General features: G+C 37.2%; 1 protein-coding gene across 2 annotated transcripts in view; it reads left to right on the top strand.

Moving 5' to 3' along the window:
* LOC132122730 (seizure protein 6-like) overlaps window positions 1-23,944 on the top strand; it is a 209,155-nt gene that overhangs the window by 141,008 nt on the left and 44,203 nt on the right. For both annotated transcript variants that reach the window (XM_059533079.1, XM_059533078.1), the window contains exon 4: window positions 6,904-7,093. In XM_059533079.1, coding sequence (XP_059389062.1) covers window positions 6,904-7,093 — 190 coding nt within the window. The remainder of the gene's footprint in view (window positions 1-6,903; window positions 7,094-23,944) is intronic.

Below are 23,944 nucleotides of genomic sequence, written 5' to 3'. Positions count from 1 at the left end.
AGTTCTGATATTAAAAACTGGTTGGAAATCTATATCTTGGCATCTAAGTATAAATCTAAATATTATTGCAATTATTTAATTTAATTCACAGACATAGTTTCGAACCTTTAAACAAATAGTCGCATAAAGTATATTGGTAATCAAATTTGTCATATATATTCTCAGAAAAACGCATGTTCCACAGAAGAACATAATTGTATAGGTTAACATAATAATCTATAAATAGATTATTTAATTTGGAATAAACATTGTCTTATCGCATTGTAATATCACTTTCACTCGTTCTGACACAAATGTGGAGAAGATGCATTTGAGATTACTGGGGTCTTTTATTATAAGCAAGAGATTTACACAAGTCTTGTTTGCTCTCTATTAAATCCCCTTTCTGTCTAGGAGAAACAATCGAGACATTAAAGAGATGTCATTTGCAACATTTTTTTCCCCCTACAGGTAATGAGAGCGTTTCTGTGCTCTTGGGTTCTGTGCTCAGTCTGTCCTTACATCTTGTGGGGAATATCAGTATTCACAGGGCCTATTCATAGTGGATTATTCAGGTGCTCAAATAGAATGGAAAATAATGAGTGTCGTCTTTGTGCAGCTTGACAAAAGTCTCAGCCTGTCAGTGAGCGTTAATCTCAGGGTTCCTCTTTATCTCGTCACCGGCTTCAGGTCTGCAGCGATACAGCGCTTCAGAGAGGAAGGTCACGCAAATGACACGTGGAGGACGTGTCTAATCATTTGCAGCACAATGGTCCGCATGCCGTCTTCCTTGGGTAATGTGCGAGGGGAGAGGTGAGCAAGATAAGGACCGTCAGAGTCGGAGTCCATCTGCGAACTTTCGCAGGTAATGAGTGGCAGTTGTGGCTGATGAACAATTAACGGAGACGCCCACATGAAACGATCGGTGCTGACGAGAGACACACAAAACTCCACCCAAATAGTGCAAAGCAGACACGACGGTTTACCAACCGCGACAATGGTCTTCTACACTCAAGGCACTCCTAAATATAGCACCAGCGCCCTGATCTCTTCAGATGACCCTGTGTCTTTCCTGCTTGTTTCAACTCATCCGCACCTATGGCCCAGATCTGTACAGGTGTACGAGTGCTACATCATTTCCTGTTTGCTCTTAATTACAAGCTCTAATTAGCAGCCCAAATACAAGAGTGTTCCTTTCCCAACCCGTCTCTCTCAGCTCCAGAGGACTGGACCCTGCTAATTAGAGGAGATTTCCATCTTTCCTTTTATTCCCAGAGAAACTGAGCCATGGGAATGCAAGAGAAGAACGAAGCAGAGACAAAAAGAAAGAGCAGGACTTTTACGTGACTTGGATTTGCATAAAAGAGAAGCTCCATGAGAATTCGCTGAATACACAAACACATCAATCAAAACCAAATACTAACACCAAGTCACTTCAAGCTATGCTGATATAAACTCTGATGGGTTTATAGTGTTACTAAGGCCGGGCATACACTGTGCGACTTTCATCCGATTTTGAGCCGAATTCTTACTCGTGCGACTCTTTTGCGGGTCGGGGTGATTTTCAGCATTTTCGTGCGTCGTTTTTCATACAGTGTTCGTGCAGTGTACAAGGGGAAACGAGAGGCGATTAACCTCTCCCGACCGGCAATGGGTTGGTCGGATGGATTTCTGACAAGTCAGAAATTTTGGTCGCCTCTCGTGAGGTATCGCACTATTGAAGCAGGACCACATGTTTCCCTCACTACGCGTGCGCGGAACCATAAATGAAACCATGGTGACACGGCGTGTAGTGTGGAGTGATGGAGGGAAAACTTGTGGAGTTATGGCAAAAAAAATAAAAATAATAAAATAGGGAAGAAAACACCTGCTTACCTCCAGGTCGCATTGCAAAATGGATAAACCATTTTGGCCACGTCTTCAAAGCCACCTGCACGTCCAGATACGCCGACGCCTTTTCCTTTTTTTTTTTTGATGTTTCAACACACAGAGTTGCCCATATCACCAAAGCAGTGCGTTTATCCCGGTAAAGCATGTTTATTCTGAAACAGCCACAAACATCCGGGTTCTGAGGGATCCCAGTGTTGATTCCCCACGTATAGTGTGAGCAGTCAAATTGCAACTCGACAATCGGACCGTACAGTGAGCGCATAAAAATCGTGAGCTTTGGCTTTACATCCCATGCGATCTACTCGTACAGTGTGAGTTGATACCTTGCCGAAATCGCACAGAGATTGTATGCCCGACTTAACTTACTTGGCAATAGGAGAGAGAAAGCGAGCGCAGTTGGTGACCACTCTATATCAGATCAATATTGTCATCTGCTGTCCTTCATGTAGGGAGAGCTTGAGGCGTGTGTGACCCACATAAGCAGTGATGTGCATGGAAGTGAATGCCACACACTGTACTGAGACTGTCAGTTGAGAAATTTCTCACTGTGGTATTTGATGTAGGTTGGCATCTGTAGTGTGGCATAGCTGGATTTGAGTAGATGCGGTAAGTTTAGAGTAGTTGGATTTTATTTTGTACTGTAAAGCTTGAACTGTTAGTATTTGGGTATTTGGGGTTATTTCTTGCCCTTTATGTGTGCAAAATGACCTATAAACTTTAAAAATGTTACATTTTAATAAGGACTTTTAATATTTGTTTGTATCATTCTCTATACATTACCAATTAAAGGTTTACTGTCAGTAAGATTTTTAAACATGTTTTTAAAGTCTCTTATGCTCACCAAGGCTACATTTTGATTATTATCAATGTTGAAAAAGGTTGTGCTCCATAATACATTTGTGATACCTTTTTTTTCATTCTAGGTTCTTCATTGAATTGAAGTTTCAGAAGAATAACATTTATTCAAAATCATAATATTTTTTTATTTTTTCCATTGATATCTTGTTACATATATCCTGTTACACTACATTATTTATGATGAAAGTTGTGTCCATTCATTATCATCCTTTCAGATATTGTCTTCTCAAGGACAAGTTGAAGTCAGGAGAGGCTCCTGTTTCAAAGAATGGCCCTTGACCTGGAATCTGTCTGGTATTTTTTTGTAAATCAGGCATTAACACTGTACCAAAGAGGGGTCATGAGTGTCAGAGACAGAAAGATAGGCAGTGATGGAGACCAGTGAAAAGCCAGTGCTCGCATTAGCTTTGGTGTTTCAGAGATGATTAAAGAAGCACTCCTGGATACATGCCTACTAAAAGAGCTGAGCACATGGAAATCACTCCTCTTTCCTTCACCTTTTCTGTCCCTTTATCACCTCTCTTATTTTCTGTTTTGTTTGTTTATGGGTTTTTGGCCTTTATTTGCTAGGACAGTGGCAAAGAATCAGGATTCGAACCCTGTGAGTACCGCAGGATGCCCTGACCCACTATACCACGGCTCTGACTCTGTTGCTTTCTTTGCTTTCTTTCTCTCACTCAGATCTGAAAAGCTTACCTGCAAAATAAAGCTTGTTATTTATTTTGTATTTTCTATTGTTGTAAACAGGAAATCAGATTCAGCACAGCACAGGAAGGTAGAAGAGCAGGAGACCTTTTTTTCAACTCAGACATAGCTAGAGGGGTTTTCTGTTAATTCTCTGTTAATGTGACACAGCATGCATTTCCAGATTAATTAACCATCCGCCTGCCCTCAGAGTGCTGATACAGTGACTGAATCAGTATGTCTCTCTTATGCCTTGTACACACACCACAGCTAAATACGGTTTTCACTCCTCTGCTGAATCCTAAATCCCACTCTACACAAAGTGTACAGTTGTTTACAGGAGTGACAATGCATACTTCCTTCTAGTTTATTCCCCCCAAAATCAGCTTGAGACAACCACATCTACATTAATCCACATGGTGTGTAGAGCCACGCTGACTGACTGGTTTACATGCAGCGACACTGTTTTGGTCCCTGACAACTTGTTTGAAGTGCTGTGCTAGAAAATCATAGAAGCATGCAAGATATGTGAAATATACGTCTTGATTCAGTCACCAATTTTTATGCACCTGCATTTCTCCACTGTAGTTTCTCCCACCAAAATAAATGCAGCCTTGGTGAGCTTTAGACACCTCTTTCAAAAGCATCTCCCAATATGTGTATACAGTATACACACACACACACACACACACACTATAACACACTTTAATATTGGATGTATTATGAATTACGAGCTGTTATTTTTATACAGTTTCCATTAGGGGTGCTCCGATCACGATCGGCCGATCGTTAATGCGCATCTCATCAGTAGAGCCGGTTCTCTAATCAGTGGTAAATTCCCTCAGGTGCGTGGTTTCACATTGAGCAGCTGTTACTACACAGAGCCGTTGTTAAATGAGAAGATGCGCAAATAAACGCTGAAAATGAACGTGGATTTGCGCAGCTTCTCAGTTAACAATGGCTCTGTGTAGTAACAGCTGCTCTATGTGAAATCACGCACCTGATGGAATTTACCGCTGATTAGAGAACCGACTTTGCTGACTAGATGCGCATAACGATCGGCCGATCATGATCGGAGCACCCCTAGTTTCCATATGGTAGTATGATTATATGAATGATTATATGCATCAAATAAATATCACATTCGACAATATTTTCACATATTTTCATATTTGCCTGTACTTCAGATTCCATAGTAACAGAAAATACTGACTCACCTTTAATTTATGTCTTCATATTGACTTTTGTCTATTCAAATGTAAATTTGGATGTACTTTCTATTTAAGGTCTTTTTTTGTATTTTGGACACAAAACACCAGGCTTCCTGTTTCCCCCTTTCACACTATAGCATATGGGGCCTCTAGATAGGCCAAGAGCACTGGGATAGTTTCACGTAATTTCCCTTTATTCTGAATATGTCTGTTTGTTGTGCTCTGTATAAAAAGCGGCAAACATTTTAATCAACACTGACCCTGAATGACACAGCAGCTGCACATTTACACGCCAACGTCTGCATCTGACAGACAGTTGTGTATTTGCGAGGGATTACATGCGTGGGGTAGACGGTCGGGCCCGGTGCCAACACAAATTGGATTATGGCGAGCAATATTCTGGAAACATTTTATTATCCGAGGGCTTTTAGTGTAATGTGATTACTTTGTAATGCACTTTTGTTTTATAGACCGCTTCAGCACATTGCAGCTCTGGCTTTATTAAGCGTGAATTTATTCTGTAGTACACATCATCAGGTTGTCACCTGTTGCCTTCACAGCACTCAGGGCTCTTTAAAGAGTGTCTCCAACAATCCCTATTTAAATTCAATCCTCATCGTCCATCGTGGACGAGTTCAAATTGTGCTTTTTTTCCCTTAACTTTCCTAATAATAAACTACAGACAGCGACATTAATTTTAGCTGAGAGTTTGAGGAGTCTTCCTGTCGTGCGAGTTATGGGTGTCTAGATTGAGGGCAATGCGTGCGAGGCCTCATTAACCTGCCATCACGTCTGCGTCTAGGCAAGATCTCTGCTTAGGTCAGATTCATTTGCCTGCATCTGATTAAAGATACTTTCATTACCTGAGAGGAGCGCAAGGGCACATCCCAACTGATCCCAGATCAGCCACAATTGCACAGTTTCACGACAGCACACTAGTTGAATAGGTCTGACTTTTTTGTTCAGCATGATTGTAATTATTCCTCAGACTCCCACTATTTCACTTTGCTCCATGTCACGACTTCCACCCACGCTGCAGTATTGGATATTGGCTCATGCAGTTGTTGCATGGGTTGTCCAAAGTGGTAGATGGGAAGAACGAGAAGTAATGGGCGACTGTGGCTTTCTATTAGTGACAGGTGAGGATATGCATGCTGGCTTCAGCAGACAGGAGATTGGCTGTTGTGCAATTACCATGCAGCATGGCAAACAGACAGGCCAACACCATTATGAGTGCAGTCAGTGGTGTGGCAGAATGTGTGACACCACTGCTATCTCTGCATATCCAAAAACTCATCAGTCTGTCCTTCTATGTCAGGTTCTATGTATTTTTTCCAAACTTTTCCATGTTTAAACACTCGCACACCATGAGTATTTAAAGACCCTATAAAATCAAGTGCTTCTGATTGCATGAGTCACGTTGGAAACAATGAGGGGTAAGTCACTTTTACATTCCAGGAGATTATTTAAATTTCATTCAAACTTTTTTAGATATGAAACCTACAATTCTATAAAAGTTGTAATATTAAAACTTAAGTACAATTATTTTTATGTTGCATCATTCCCATCACACTAAACAATTAAGGCCCAAATATTTTTCCCCCTCAAAAGTTAATATACTTGGTACTTATACAACAGTGTCTAAAATGAGATGAAATTAGACTTAAATAAATATAGTTTGTCAGCAGGTAATTTTTCAGCATTTCCAATCAAGCTGTAATTTTATCAAATAGTTAAAATTTTTTAAGGTATTTAAGATATTTGAGTATTTTTTATATATTATTGTAGTATTTATTTATCATTTTTATTTTAGTTAGTTGCAATGGCAACATCTCAAGGCAGCATATTTGTGTGAAGTTTTTCCCCCTCATATTTAAATTTGATTTTATTCCAGCTTTAATTCAATTAAAGAAAACAACATTTTTAAAACATTAACAATAACAACACTAATTACAAAAAATGTTTGGGTTTGGACAAAAATTATTTAAATAATATAGTTATATAATTACATTTATAATATAATTATAATAAAATTATATTATTTACTCAATCTGTTGACATTCTGAACCCACATGACTTTCTTTCTACTGTACAACACAAAAGGGTAGGTTTATCAGAATGTTCATGTTGCTCTTTATTAGACAATGAAGATGGATTAGTTAACAGTAACAACATTAGATATGTGAAATGCTAGCTCTGGAATTAGTCATAGCAAGACAACCCACTTCGTTTTTAACTGTGTCTCTGTTCTCTTTCTTCTCTTATCTCTCATAACATTAAGGTGATGAACGTGAGCCTGGCTGAGGGTGACGTGGTCAGATTTGAAGACCTGGGTGGCCGGGAACCTTCTGTGCTGGCCAACGAGTCCATCTTGATGAAAGGTCTGGTGATACGCAGCTGGAGCAACCAAATCTCCATCCACTTCCGCAGCCGGCAGCCGCAGTCCAGCTCCTTTCTACTGCGCTATCAAGGTGAGCCGTCGTACGAGTCAACCTCTAAACATCTGCTTCATCTACTTCCTGCTAATTGCGCTTGTGCCAATGTCTCCAACTGGCACAGGTCCAGCGCTCTAGACAAACCTGTTTATGAGTGTACACTTACTGATTAGATTGGCACAAACGATAAGGACTCTTGGAGTAAGGAGCTCTCAATCATTGCTTTCTATTAAGAGCGACTCTCTGTGCACTGAAGGGGAAACACTCCTTGTTATCTCATGTCAACATAATATGCTCATGTTAGCCTGAAAATGACAGCTGCTGTCAATAGTCCGCATAATTACAGCGGAGAATGACTTGGATAATTCTCTGCTAATAGTCTTTTAACATAGTCATCAAGGGGAGATCGGCACAACAGAAAAGATTATGGAGCGCTGATGTGCCCTGCCTCGCATAGCACAGCTTTTTCGTTTGATACATGCGCCGATAAAATGACAGATGACTGTATACAGGCAAATTCTTTTGTTTCTGTGATTTAATGAACTGTGGCGGGTTTGCAGTTGAGTAATATCATTGTCTGCACATCCTTAATATGCCTTTTGAATAAGAAAGTTGTTTACACTCCACCACCTCTTTCTGTCTCTCTCTTTCTGTCTTTATGTGTGTGTGTGTGTGGGGGGGGGGGGGTAATCAGTGGTATTCAGCTTTCTTAGTAAAGAAGCCGTATATTCCCTCTATTAGACTTATAGCAATCATCCATAGGAGCCAGACAGCACATATTTCATAGAGCTCTCTGTTTCTTTACAAAACTTCCAATTACTTCACTCCGAAGGCCCTGCTCCCCCTGTTTCCGGTACAATTTAATGTTCTCCAGCTGTTATGTTGGGTGAATGTGCACACGCAAGAGGAGCTAATTTTGCCACTGGGTTTTCACTTGCTTTGACATTGATATAATGGCAAACAAGAAAGGAAAGGAGCCAAGCAGGGATTGAGATCTAGTGTAAATATACAGTGTAATATGGCTATAGATTTAGGGATGGACAAAAATTATATGATTACTTTATTTACTCAATCTGTTATCATTCCGAACCCGTGTGACTGACTCTCTACTATAGATGACAAAAGGAATTTTAGCAGAATGTTCGGTTGTCAAGCTCCACGAATGACAAAAAGCACCATTGAAGCACTCCACATGTCTCATATACTATATACTGTAGCCTTGTGTGATAAACAGACATGAATTATCTTGCCTTTTGGCAAAATTTCCAAGTCTCATGTTTGTCTATATTTATTTAGCAAGTACAGATGCCGGATTTGATATCAATGAATGCCAAATGCCAACGAAGCAGTGTTATATTAGTATTATTTATATACTATTAAAGGATTTAGTATTTTGCATAATCTTTTACATTTTTACATACTTAAATACTATTTTGAAACAAGAACAACTGGTGAGCTGTAACAGGCAATTTCACTTTTTTTCCAAAAAGACATTTGTTATCTCTGTAACTTGTGGTTAAAATCACCCTACTGATGTTAAAACCAAACCTATGGCCTTGTAGTTCAATATACTGAGGTTATAGAGAGAATTATTCTCATTTTGCTGCCAAATAAAATAATAGTCTACTATTTTTCTGCAATCATTGAGGTTAGATGCAGGTTCTGTTTGCATTTTTGCACTTTATTAAATTTTTTCTTGCTTCCTTTCACTTCACTTTCAAAAAACTACTTGTAATGGAGTAAAACTGAAATTTTTGTTCAAATATCATTTTTTTATATATATATATTTTTAATATAAACATGGCCATGTCAGGCATGCCTGGAAAGAAAACTGGCTGTGTTTTGACATGGATGAGCATGTACAGTATCTCCATTTGATTGCCTCAGCCTTTTTCAAGGCTTTGTATAAACACATCAAACTCTTTTATAGTGCATTGAACATTGATCTCTTGTCATGTGTCTATAGCAAGGCTGTTTTCTACTATACCTTCCACGCAGATCTAACACACCAGTCCTGTCTCAACATTCAGCAGGCCATACAGTTTGACGGATGACAGATTCTCTAAATGGGAACCTCCATCAGAGACATGCACATTAAAGATTTAGACCTCTCAATAATTCAGATCACAATGAAAGGACCCTCACTGCCCCCATTTGCGTCTAGATAAAGGTTGAACACAAACAAGGCAGGACTGATGGAGTGAAGTTAGAAATGGAGGCTGTTGGGGTCTGAATGACCTTTCAACAGGTAACCCCCCCCCCCTCCCTGCACTACCACTCAAATGCCACAAGCTTCAGACATTGTCACTCTCATACCGCTCTGCAGACGAAGCGCTGCTATATGCATGTGTTGCAGGTAAACTGATTTGGCAAATACTTTAGACAGGGTATTATGAGCTGAGGATCTCAGTCCTCCCCCGGGAAGTGCTCAGTTGTGTAGTTGAGCCGTGATAGTCGGCTGATCTGGGCTGAGCCTAGCCGTGCATGGCGAGCTGCTGTGTGAGGTGATGGCTGAGGAAGCTGCTGTAATATCCTCCACCCTGCCGCTCGCCCCTCCCAGAGGAGATTAACCCTGCAGGGTGAGGGATCACCTGCTGAGATACAAGATCTCACCCACTGACACACATCCTCAGCCGAAGCAGGGCTCCACTTCTCACTTCTGTTACTTTCTTTGCACTCTCATTCAACCAAAATTCACACTCACCAAGCACCACATGCAAGTAAAAAAGACTTCTGCAACTAAATAAAAGCATTACTGGCCGGTTGGCATGAAACCTTTTAATTTATTTATTTAAAATAATTGACTGTTGGGAGTTTTTTCATGTGACACTTTTTTCTTTTTATATAGCTAACTGAACTTTTTGTTCAATTTCTGAGATTTCCTGAATTTAAACTACCAAAACAATAATATGAGAAATAAAATAGTTTTTTAGACGTTGTTTTTTCTATGGTTGTGTTTAAAAGTAATGATCAGTTAATTATCACATTAACCACGCAAAACGTGTGTGTGTGTGTATATATATATATATATATATATATATATATATATAGTGGGTACGGAAAGTATTCAAACCCCCTTAAATTTTTCACTCTGTCATATTGCAGCCATTTGCTAAAATCATTTAAGTTCATTTTTTGTTCCTCATTAATGTACACACAGCACCCCATATTAACAGAAAAACACAGATTTTTTTACATTTTTGCAGATTTATTAAAAAAGAAAAACTGAAATATCACATGGTCCTAAGTATTCAGACCCTTTGCTGTGACACTCATATATTTAACTCAGGTGCTGTCCATTTCGTCTGATCATCCTTGAGATGGTTCTACACCTTCATTTGAGTCCAGCTGTGTTTGATTATACTGATTGGACTTGATTAGGAAAGCCACACACACCTATCTATATACAGTAAGACCTTACAGCTCACAGTGCATGTCAGAGCAAATGAGAATCATGAGGTCAAAGGAACTGCCTGAAGAGCTCAGAGACAGAATTGTTTACAGAATATTATTATTATTATTATTATTATTATTATTATTATCATAATTATTGGGATGGCACAGTTCAAAATTTCACAGTTCGGTTAGTTTCACGGTTCAAGAGTCACATTTCGTTACAGTTCGGTATGTGCTATGTTTATGGAGAAACTATAATTTAAAAAAATCTAACTACGAGCTCAAAATTTTAAATTTTATCCAGTTTTTGTTTATGACCGTTTAATCTTTAGACACTTAAAAATATTCTCCCATTTTTTAAACAGGTGCGATTTACCATTGCGACAATACCTCAATCTTTCTAGAGTTACAACTTCAGATATCATAGATTTCCACATCTGAGTAGAGGGGGCATCACTACCAACCCATTTGACCATTATAGCCTTTCGAGCCAACATTAGGAGAAACTGAACAATCTGTTACAAAAGCTTTTTAATCAAGAGCAGTGAGTGATTTCTCTGTTGTAGCTGTTTGATTAATATAAAAGACTGTCACTTTAAGAGAATGTGCTGATACAGTGGCCTACGTTCAGCTGGCTATGTCTGCTATAGGATACTTACCAAGACGGTAATGACGGTAATTTGTCTGAATTTGTCCATTTAAATGAAATGCTTCAGAGAGAGCTTATATTTGCGCGCGTTCTGAGGCGCGGGTTTGCGCGCTTCAGATGAGCGCATGCACAAATCTTCTCACTGCGCGTGCGAGCTCGCGTCCTCTGCCTCTTAAATGTTTAAACTGACAAAGCTTAAATTAGTTTAGTTTAAACACAGATATCAACTTGTGCTGTTTAGGTCTCATCTGTGCGCGCGCGCTATCAGCACCCGGGTGATGACGGAATAAATGACAGCTCATATTCCAGTTTTACATATTCTTCGAGCATAGACGTCACATTTTAAATCCTACCTGTTGCCTTTCACCAATCACTTATTTAGCTGCAGTCGCATCCCTTGACATACCATCTCCCTTTCCCTCTTTCTTTTTCTATTTTTAGCCCCCGAGAGCTTTTTTGTTTTATTCATCTTTTTCGAGTTTCAAGGACAACGCACTAACGTTAGTGCTGCTCACTCAGCGCTCACGGCGCCCCACCCACTCGCGTGGTTCTATGTCTAAATTCTATGATGGAATATTATGAGGGCACCGGTGCCTGTTAGTCCTCTAAAATTAATATTTTATTTTATAAAATATTTATATTTTATATTTATAACTTTTAATATACATTTAAATTTTTTATTATAAAAAATAAAATTAACCATCGCTTTGGCGCCCCCCATGGTATACGCTTGTATACGCCACTGTATATATATATATATATATATATGTATATATATATATATATGTATATATATATATATATATGTATATATATATATGTATATATATATATATGTATATATATATATATATGTATATATATATATATATGTATATATATATATATATATATATATATATATATATGTATATATATATATATGTATATATATATATATATGTATATGTATATATATATATATATGTATGTATATATATATATATATATATGTATGTATATATATATATATGTATATATATATATATATATATATATATATATATATATATATATATATATATATATATATATGTATATATGTATGTATATATATATATATATATATATATATATATATAGAATTTATTCCTGTAATGGAAAAGCAGAATCTTCAGTAATAATAACAATCTTTATTTTTATATAGCGCCTTTAAAGCAGTTTCTCAAGGCAATTTACATTAAAAAAAAATGTATGCATTTAGCAGACGCTTTTATCCAAAGCAACTTACAGTGCATTCACGCTATGAATTTTTATCTATCATGTGTTCCCGTGGAATCGAACCCCCAACCTTGCGCTTGATAATGCAGTGCTCTACCAATTGAGCTACAGGAACACTAACATAATAAAACAAACACATAACAATACAACACATGCAGACCAAAACAACTGAAAAGAACAAACTAGAATATAAAATTTAATAAAATCAAGAAAAAGCTAATATATATATATATATATAAAAAAAATGTTTTGTAAGATTTAAAGTGTCACAAGATCCTGCAGAAATCATTCTAATATGCTGATTTGGGGCTCAATAAACATTTCTTATTATTTTTCAATGCTGAAAACAGTTGTACTGCTTAATGTTTTTGTGTAAACATTGACAGATTTTTTTACAATTCTTCAGTGAATAGAAAGTAAAAAAGATACACAAAAGAAGCATGAATTAGAAATTATAACTCCCTGTCTTACTGACAAAGAGTTTTTCCATTAAAATATAATTATTAGGGCTGTGAATCTTTGGCAAGGCAGCGATTCGTTTCGATTACGATTCATAGGTTTTCGATTCGATTCAAGAATGATTTTTGCAAATTTAGAACGATTCAATTCGATTCGATTCACAATTAGATTCGATTTGATTCGATTATAACGATTCGATTCTGCATTCTTTAAGTGAATTCACAGGATTATTTAAATGCTTCTACTAAATTCTTTAAATGCTAAGTCAGGGGGCAAATTACAGTAGCATTTATGGTTAGAGAACCATAGGTTAGAAAAAAAAAAAAACCTTTTGTCCATTGTTAAATGATAGTTTAATGATGCGACATGGCATACGTAAAAATGTATGTAAGCCAAGTTTTTAAAAAAGAGCTTAAAGAGTATTATGTATAAGCTAACATTTTGTCACACCAGGGGCATAGCCATAATTTCAGAAGTGACAGAAATGTCAAATACAATCATTTTATGTATGTAGCCAATATAATAATAATAATAATTATTATTATTATTATTTATTTTATTTATTTTTACAAGGAATTATCTTCTTTTTTAATTACTTTTAATTAGCTGTAATAAATCAAATACACTGCTGGACAATAATCAATCATTTGTAATCAATATTTTTTTCCTAATGGCAATTTTATGACTGTTTTATATACTAGGCTACATTTAATTAGCAATTATTTAAATTTTCTGCACAGAATAAGGAAGAAAATATACTTAATACTATAGTTTCTGTACTGTAATAAATGTCAATTAGCACTGCATCATTCATAAATTGTTTGTGGGTTTTTTTTAGTTTCATCAGTTCATTCTGCTTTTATTCAGTAGCCTGGCACGTCTATGAGAGCGAGATCGCTTCTCTTTCAGTGTGAAAACGTCTTCATCTCTATTTAACTTTTCCTCTCCATCAGCGAATGATTCTGAGAGAAAACGTGCCAGATCTGTTTGCTAATGAAACAAACGCTACTTTCATGCATCTGATTATCAGATAAATCTTGCGCTCTTATTTCAAGGTCGTTGTTAATGCTGTGGTTAATTTTAAAAGTTTCCTTCGTATATTCGGTTCATCCGCATTGTTTAAAAACATTTATCATTCAATGGAACTGTGCGTATGATTTAGACAATTACATTTCTGCTCCGTCCATGCAATAAATACAGCTGTCGACGGCTCCGGTAACTCCGTCGGTAAGATGCAGAGAGCCATTGACAAACTACAGAAAAGTAAAACTACTTCACGTTAGCATTACTGGTCACGAGTCCTATAGATCACACGTCAGCTGCGTCAGAGACGAACGGAGCGCGAGCGCAATCCTGTGACAGTCTCACTCAGGCGGTAAACAGTGGAGCGCGTGAAGGACAGATAAGAGGATTCACGAACACTCTTCAAGGTCTCCATTAATTCGTGCGTGTAGTAATTTAAAGTGTATACATTTTGAAAGCATTGAATCACTATAGAAATCGAGATTCATTCGATTCTTAGCATTTTGAATCGATTACTGTCCAAGATCGGTGATTCACGATTCAAAAATCATGTTTCAAGATCGATGCATATGAATCGACAGGGTTTGTAATCGATGCATCGAGAAAACGAGTGAATCGTTACACCCCTAATAATTATATATACAATCAAGCCAAAATTTATTCAGACACCTTCAACATTTCGCACATTATCACAGTTCATTCGCTATAGTTTAGAAAATGGTAATAAAATATTACAAGAACTCAGAAGAACGCTGTCAGAAGAAAATTATCTTGATAATGTCAGATAACACTCAAACTAATCATGGTCTGGTCAAAGTGTCTGAATAATTTTTGGTCCCAAATATTTATCAATTTTAAAGGTAGTCCACTGGGTATATATATATATATATATGTATATGTGTGTGTGTGTGTGTGTGTGTGTGTATCATCTGTGTCAGATTTTAAAGACAAACTGCCAAAAAATATATGTAGGTCTAATTAGGTCACATCTAGTTAAATTAAAGCGCTATTCTTGAGCCAGCCGGTTGTAACTAGCAATGTCACACTAGTTTTGGGTGAATATCTCTCAAACCCATCAGGACATTTGTTCTCTCAAAATGGTCAAAGTTTATTATTTGCAGCTTGACCATAAAGTGTAAATCAAGGCATTTTATAATACAATCTTGCACGCTGTGTAAGTTGTCCTTTAACTTTATTTGTCAGCAAGGTCTTCATGAAGGCACTGTAAACGCTGTGGTGTGCTGACAGACTGGATTTCTGTGCTAGATGGGAATGTGGTAGTTTTATGTGTCTAGACATGCCCTGCCTTGACTCATTCACACACCTCTTTCCTTCTGACCCTGCCTGCCTGTGTGGCATTGGAACGAGGCCCTGAATCCCAAATGATCTGGATCTCGCTACATCCGGATTTTATTTGAGTTCCGCCCTTGTGGTTTATAGAGCGCTAGATGAAAGTAGAACTTGTTTTAATAGATCTCATGGTGAGCTTGACTGTGTTACAGGTGTGTTGGAATGGCTGTAAAGCAAAATTAGACAATTCAAACTATTCAGTGTCCATACAATGTCATAAAGCCTTCAATTCCCTGAGTTTTCCTGTTCTGGAAGATGATGATGCTTTGATATTCCATTCCGTTTGATCCCTAGGTTCACCTTGAAAAAAGTGTTTTCATTAGACAGGCATGCAAGACAAGACAGATCTGATTATGGATGGACACACCGTCTCTGAGAAAATGGCTAATTAATTTCCACGTAATGAGCTGCCTCTTTTGAGAAGTTGACAGGCTAATGAATCCTGCCCTCTCATCACAGAGTTACGCCTTAAAGCCATCCAAAAAACAAAACCTGGACCAGCACAGTAAGAAGAGTCATGTCAGGTCATTTCAAAGCATGGCTTTAAGAGTGAACAATACTGCAGGTGCATGGAGATTGATAGATGAAAATAGGGCCATTCATGAAATAAGAAAAAGGGCAAAAGAGATATTGCAATGAAAAGGCTCCACAATTAACCGTCAAACACTCTCCTTCCTCCGCTTCTCTGTGGGAAATTGCTTTAACATTTAAAGAGCCGGTGGGTTGACAGAAAGAGATGGTTCCATGCTGAGTCCCATAGAATTGCACATTTTCTCTGAATTTGAGCATTAGTCGAATAAGAGCTGTAATTCTTTCCTTTCTCGGATTTATAAGCACCGTTATCCCTTCAACTTTATGTGACCTGCCACTCTGTACACAGCATGTCACCTTTCTCACCCGATTAGGGAGTCGTGTCATGCATTCGTGTCTGATTTGTAGGCCTGAAACCTCCACGTCTTGGTGCAAACGTTGCGCTTCTCTGTGATAAATGTCTGGATGATCAGTGTTTTTGACGGCTGTGTTAAAAGACAGGCAAAGTTTTCCGTAAAAGAGCTCTGATATTTAGTTGTCTCAGAGCGTTCGGCGGCTAAGGTGTCAGATCAACTTAAGCAGATGTGCGGCTCAGGCTGTATTTTACCTTTATCCCATGTTCAGGTCTTATTTCTGCAACTTTAATTTTCATGCTCTCCTGCCGTGTGTGGCGGCCAATAATATAAGGCCAAACCGCCCTCGTGTTCAAGTCTATGACAGATTTATGACTGAGGAGTTTTATCTCCCTCTATTGTTCTTTTTTACGTCATTCTTCTGTAATTTTGTACACTCTGCACTTAGTACATAATCAGTGTGTCTTTTAACTTATCAGTAGTCAAGTCAGCAGGTGCTTGCATCCTATTTTACATTGAAAATTTGACTTATTTCTGTGTGGAACATAATATGATTTTATCTTTTAGGAAGTGATTATAAAAAGTGTCCGTTACATACATGTAACACAGCTTGAAGTGAGGGATTAAAAACTAAAGGGCGGTTCACACACAGTTTTTATAAAGTAAAAGCTGTTTCCATCATTTATTTATTTTTATTGAATTTAACCCAAATTTTAAATGTAAAATATCCTAATATAAATACTTATTTGAATATTATTCAATGTATATTAAATTGGATACGTTTATTTGGAAATTTTATTTGCATATTGGTGTTTAAAGTCAGCATTGCATCTATTTATTTATTTTAAAAGTTTATTTTCTGAATTATTGTTTTTTCATCTTACATTTTTTTGTCTTATGTAATTTGTTTGCATATATTGTATATATATTATATATATTGTTTGCATCTTGGTCCTGTTAGTCAGAAATTTTAAGTGATATCCCAGATTTTGCTAGTGGGGGTTAAAATACAATAAACGCCTCTTAAAATAGATTGACGTTAACTGGAAAAAAAAAATCTCTCTGAAAACACTTACATCAACGAATCACACATTATAAGACCAGTATTATGCTGCTAGGAACATTTTCACATCCACAGCTTTCTTTGCCAGACATTTTGGAAGCTGATCAATAGAATTATGGTATAAATGAGTCCCCATCCAACTCCCCATCCACTTGTTGATGATAGTGATGATAACAGCCTTGCGTGAACACTTCTTGGCAGCTGTTAGCTAACCATAGTTAATAGCTGTTTCAAACGGCATGCTATTCCAGCACAGCAGTGGTAACATCCAGGCTGTTCTCCACTGGTGGTGATGGTGGATTAGGACAGAGGGAGATCTGGTGTTTAGAAAGTGTGTTGACAACTCACTGCCGCACAGATCTTCCATCCGTTTATTCATAAGCCCTCCCTCTCAGCTGGGAACCCCAGCCTGTTATGTTCCAGGGAAGAGAGCACTTTTAAAAAGGCAGAATTCCACTTCCCACTCCTCTCTAGAGGATGAAGCCGCTCCTGCGTCTGATCCAGCAAATACAGTATCATGAGACTAGGCTCTCCAAGATTTCTGTGTGAAGGTAAATTTAGTTGATATGGAAAAAGCTGGTGGCTTGTATGTTGTTGTGTATCTAGCCACACGTGTCAAGCACACGAGCACTGAGCAATACAAGCAGACAAAAATTATGTGATCCAACTTCTTAAGCTCACTTGAAAGCGTTTGACCAGCCTGCATCCTTTATGTTTGTTTGAAGCTCAAATGAATTTCTCTCTGTAGTTCTCGACAGTTTCAATGAAGTTCCTCTAAGGCTGGCTTCTGATTTCAGCCGCAACCCCAGGACTTTCAGAAATGACATACAAATGAAAGACTTTGACTTACAGGAATCATCTTGGCTCAGCCCAGGACGTTTTGCCAAGCAAATAAGAAGAATAAAAAGAGCATAGTGTGTCTTTGGCAGAGTGTGTCCTTGTCTCTGTCCATGACGGCTGCAGATAATGAGGTTGATAAGCACTTTCAGGTTAGTTAATATCTGAAAAGTAGCCCATTTGAGAAGCCTTTAAGTTTAAATGAAATGGTGACCATGCCTGGCCAGCCAGTTCAATGGCCAAAGCTCTCAAATGTCTATATGTCCTCGAGAGTCGGGGAGCACTGAGGGACTTGTTCTTCATCAATCTTCAATGAGCTTACACAAGAAAACCTGCATTCACATAAGACGACCCCTTTATAATCAAATCTTAAGGACTCTCATGCCTGAAGAGTGATCTAATAAGAATGATCTGAATGTAACACAGCGACCATGAGAAGTGCTGTACACTCTGTGCTTTATTAGTCAGAAATGAGGAACAGGCTGAATCCTCATATCCAATTAGCTGAGAAGTGCCATGCGCCGCTAACGTCTCAGAGAACAGAGCTGCACACTCATAAGCCAAATTATGTGGAATTGTTAAATATGATTGACTTTAGATATTGAAATGAAGTGTGCGAAACACTCTCCAAGTTACATCTTCAGTATCCAGCAATGGTGTGGTGCTGGACTGACTTACTTTCAGCTTAACTTGAAATTGGCCAAACCCCACAGGAAGTTGAATTGGAATCTTTCTATCTATCTATCTATCCATCCATCCATCCATCCATCCATCCATTGTTCTATTGTTCCACCCATCCTTTCATTCTGTTTATTTCTCTGTTGCTGTCATTTTGAATATTTCATTTAATGTTTGTCAATACAAGTGTTGCTTTTCAGTTAAAAATTACAATTATATTAATTTATTAAAATATCAATTCAATTAAGCTTGTTATATACAGTAGTAGATTGTGTGGAAACATACTGTATATGGCCAAATGTAAATGAAGTGTGCATATTAAATTTGACCACAAACTGAAGTGACCATAAAGACCTGGACATGGGCTTGTAAGGTCCACTTAATTGACCCAATGAAGGTATCCAATGGTGGCTGAAGGTTTCCTGTGCGTTCAGTCTTTTCAGTGCGCAAAGTAATTTAGTTTCTATAAAACTCTAATTTGACACCATTTTATTATGACCTTGAATTTGGGTTGAAATGCAAATTGGTTTTTCGTCCATTTTTAATTATTGTTCTTCTGACATTTGATTATTCTAGTTAACTCTTTAGTTTATATTTTACTTGTTCATTAGGAATCGATGTCGCTCAGAGGTTCTCGCGCCAGAAAGTGTATGCAGATCACATAATCACAAACTCTCCAGTCTGATCATTAGTCACAGGTTATGGCTGCTATTTAATAGACTGCCTCATGCTTGCCATTCTTTAGTGGTTCTGTAGGGTTAGCCCCCTACAGTCACCTATGTAACAACTTAGATAAAGCTCAAACAATAATCAGAGGTTATGGCTAGTACTGTGAAATATAATACTTCACTAGTACTTTTATAGCCCCCATATTTAACCTAACTATATAACAACTTGAATAAAGCTGAGACAATCACCAGAGGTTATGACTAGTACTATAAAGTATGACCACAGTAGTTTTTAATGTAACCACTCATAGCTAATGCAACTGCATTACAACTTAACTAACGTCAAGCAGTTATTTAGAAATCTAGAATCTCACCCTATGTTCCTCATGCTCCATATAATGAGATCTAGTATGTACTTAACCCTGGATAAAGATTTTCAGAAACATACGCCTTAATCTACTTGAGAAAATAATTTCAGAATAAGTATATTCTGAGTAAGTCAGAATAATATCAAATGTGACAGTTTATTATTAGTCAGGTAAATTATTATTAAATATTAGTCAGAGACCATTGTACCAGTCACATTGAGACAATTCAAATGATACCAAAGATGACTGTGAATATCAATTGCATTCTTGCAGAAAATTATGTTATGCTACTGTTGGTAAGCACCGCTAATATTTTCTTCAGGAAATCTACAATTGTAAATATTAAGCCTTTCTGTTCTATAGTAATCAGCTGTTTTTGTTCAGATACACACATTGTCATTACAGTGATCTGTTTTGAGCACTCTAGCTCTCAAATATGTGTCTGCCACTCTTTGAAGTGCAGAAAAAAAACATAGTCATTGAGAGGCAGATTTAAAAGCAGTGTGGTTCCTGATGTTGTCTGGGTTACGGCTGCCATTGTTTCCTTCTTCCACTAAAAGCCATTCCCTACTTCACAATCATGAATAAGAGTAATGATGCAAAACCCCAGTAATTACATTAATGATTGGCTGTGACACAGGGTGCATTGTCAGTGCAGATGGTTTAACAATGGAGCGTGATGTCCGTGGGTGGGAGAAAACATCAAGACTTTTAATGTTTTCTCGTGTGCCAGTGGATTCGAGTATACACACGTGTTCATGTTTGCTGCTGTCCGTTGTGCATTCTCATGTATTTTTCATTCCAAACTTTGCTCATTTCTTATACATTCATGCAGGGATTTTTAAATACATTTTGTATTCGAGTTAGAAAGTCTCTGCTAGGCAGATTCCTTTCCATACGTCTGCAAATGAAGTTTGACATCCAGTTTAATATGTGAATCCTATCTCAATGAACATGTGTACTGCTCTAAAGTTCACTTTTCATTCCGTGTAATTGCCTTCCTGAAACATTTTTGTACGGATTGATCTGCAGCTTGAAATAATCCATTGGATTTAAAATATCGCTGTGCGCCGTTATTTACAAAACAATCAAACTGCCACAGTTGTTTACTTATTGTATGAAAAGGCTGCCTTTTGTAGTCTATCCTCATCCCAAATACAATGGTGCAGAAAAAATCTGTTCAATTTTGTTGCCTCCATACTGGGAGAAATGCATTCACGTCACTCGGTGCGGTGGCCAATGTGTAGATAATCTATCACTGTATTGTGAGCAGACAGACAGCGCGAAAGCGAGGCTATGTTATTGGAGTCAGGGGGATGTGGCTGCTCTGGGTTTTACTGAAAGCACATGAGTGCTCTGATGGCCTGTCAGAGAGAGAAAGGGATGCTGGGATTCTGTCAAGATGTCGGCCCAGAGAATCCATCGCAAATCTCTCAGGACACAGTCCACGGACTCGTGTTGCAGATTCAACAACACTCTGCAGACGCGCTGTCAATGTAGGGCTGTAAGAATGTACAACTTATAATGAGGAGCGCACTCCCCCTCCGGACAAAATGGCACTTGTCACTGGAGACTTCCTCTTCCTTTGGAGAACATATGCTCCCTTTTCAGGCTGTAAAATTATACTTTTAGCTATATAGTGAGTGTAATTATTGGTATGAAAATGCAATGGGAAAATGAGCAAATGCCCATACATGCAGTCTAAATGGCATCTTAATTTAGTTTAAATTTAGTTGATATGTGACATTTTAGTTGGCAAATTAAGCCAAATATTCAAATATTTTAAATATAATGGTTATATTTTAATTTACATTATACATGTATGTTGTGTACACTACTCTTTTTAAAAGAAAGAAAAATTTTTTCATGCACAGTTGGAAGTAATGATGTTTCATAATGTTTATAAAGTAAATGCAGTTCTTTAGAACCACATGGTAATCACATGGTCCAAATTTCCACAAATGTTTTAAGCAGCACAATGGTTTTCAACTTTGATATTAGCAAGAAATGTTTCTTGAGCAACAAATCAGTATATTAAAATGATTTCTGAAGGATCATGTGACCCTGAAAAAGTAATGGAGTAATGGCTGCTAAAAATTCAGCATAGCCATGGCAGAAATCAATTAAATTTTTTTAAAATATTTATAAAATTGTGATAATATTACACAATATTAATGTATCTGTTTAATGTTTTGGGATAATTAATTAAAATTAAGTGTTATTTATTTGTTTATTTTTGCTCATCTGTTTTGCATTAATTATATGTTTTAGTTAAAATAATTGAAATATTATCGATATGTAGCTACACGTTTTGTATTACCTTTCCAGTTATAGAGGGAATTAAATCGTAAAATTGAGATGAACTCTGTTGGTCAATTATTGGTATATTTCTGGCATTTCATTTCTGAGGGATTCTACACTGTAGTTCCAGTCATTAAATCCTGTATAATTTGAATGCTCTCTATTTTGCCCTAAATTGTACAGCAGGGATGTTATTATAAACCTTTGGTAACACTTTGGTAGAGAATCCCATTTCATTAAATCTTTTTAATTAAAAATTAATAAAGGGCATTGTCTTAATCACAAAGTTGCAGGAGCTCTCTTACAAAAATCCATTGTCCCTAACTAAATTAATATGTTTCCAGGTTGTTATTGGTATTGAATTATCAGATAATTATTAAGAGGTAATTGCAGTGCAAGTTTCCCCTGCTTTCAATAATACAGAGCAGATAGCTGCTCTTTAATTTGCATTTAATGGACGTGATATGGCGTAAAATGTAACAGCAGCCAATGGAATTAAATTTTGGTTGTTTTTAGAGTCTGGGTGGAGCATGTGCGTGCATTTAATTGATTGATAGCACCGACCACCTGCTCATCTGCACATTAACTATTAAACAGCCTTCATTAAGAGAACTGTAGTTATTATGAGAAATGATATTACCCATGCTGTGAAAAAATGAAGATCTTAGAGATGTGAAAGAAGGAGGTTATTTGCATATACAGAGCGTCTACTCATTAGAGCTTGATTAACAGCTTATAAGGAACACATCTAATCCCGTCCTTTCATTATCCATCAATGCATCTATTAAATAATTAAATGCAAATATAAATATAACACTTTATATCTGAATGACACTAGTGCAAAAAATACAGGCTCTCCTCAGAAGACTAGTTTCAACAAGCACTCGAGCATACAGTATGTGAGAAGGGCAGATTCATGGCAGTAAGAGCACCTCAATCAAATCACAGGCTATTATACTCCCCTACCACCACTATTTGAAGTTATTTAATATTTCGCAGGGCCGCAGGATCCTGAACTCTCGAAGTTGTGCTTTGGTTCGGCCAGTTAATGAATGTTTCCTGCTGAGGTGTTTGGCCGTGCTGTGACACACCATTGTTTTGTCATTTATTGACCGTTCTCTATGTCCTCACATCATTAGTAGGGCTGTATGAAAAACATGCCAGCATGAACATGAATATCACTCTGATACCAACTGTCTATTTGCTTTTATGAATTATATGTCCTCGCACTGAGTTACGGGGGTGTGCTGGAGCAAGACATTTAGATGACATGAATTATACTTCATCGCTTCCATAAAAGAGAGAGTCTGACAGTAAGATGTACGTTTAATGAAGCAAAGGATTTTTACTGTCTCCGTGTTTTGTCACTTGAGGTGTCAATGCAAATAAAATGGGTGTAGGTTGCTTTTATTTCCATGGGAACAGGGCAGATTTTTCATTGCTGATGAAACCTCTACTTTTTTACTTCTATGCAACTAGTTTTTTTGTTTGCCACCACCTATGATCTCCCTGTACCTCTTAAACTGAACAGAAAGTCATGTAGTGGAAAATAGCGAGTGCATGGTGGTGTGGCTTTTTGTCCATGTAGATTTTATTGTTTTTATTCCACTGACAACTATTGCTCACCATCCCTAAAAACATTATATTTTGAGTCATATTTTTTTAATTTCAGAGTACAGTATCCTTTGTCAACTGGAAAAAGCCTATAGTACATGGCAGCCATTAACAATGTTACAGCAGAGGCCTGTAAGAGTGTATAAGGATGTCTGCTAAATATTTTACAAAATGTTTTTATTATGGCTGTCAGACTAATGATCCTATAATACTTTAATAGAAAATATACAGTCAACTTAAATTACAATATCATTTGGAGAATATTTACTTTATATTATTTTGGCTTTAATTCAATCTATCTAAAAGTGATTACAGAGTTACATTGAGTATGAGTGTG

This window comes from Carassius carassius, chromosome 41 (assembly GCF_963082965.1).
Source record: "Carassius carassius chromosome 41, fCarCar2.1, whole genome shotgun sequence".
Taxonomy (NCBI): Eukaryota; Metazoa; Chordata; class Actinopteri; order Cypriniformes; family Cyprinidae; genus Carassius; species Carassius carassius.
This window is presented reverse-complemented; position numbering and strand designations above follow the sequence as displayed.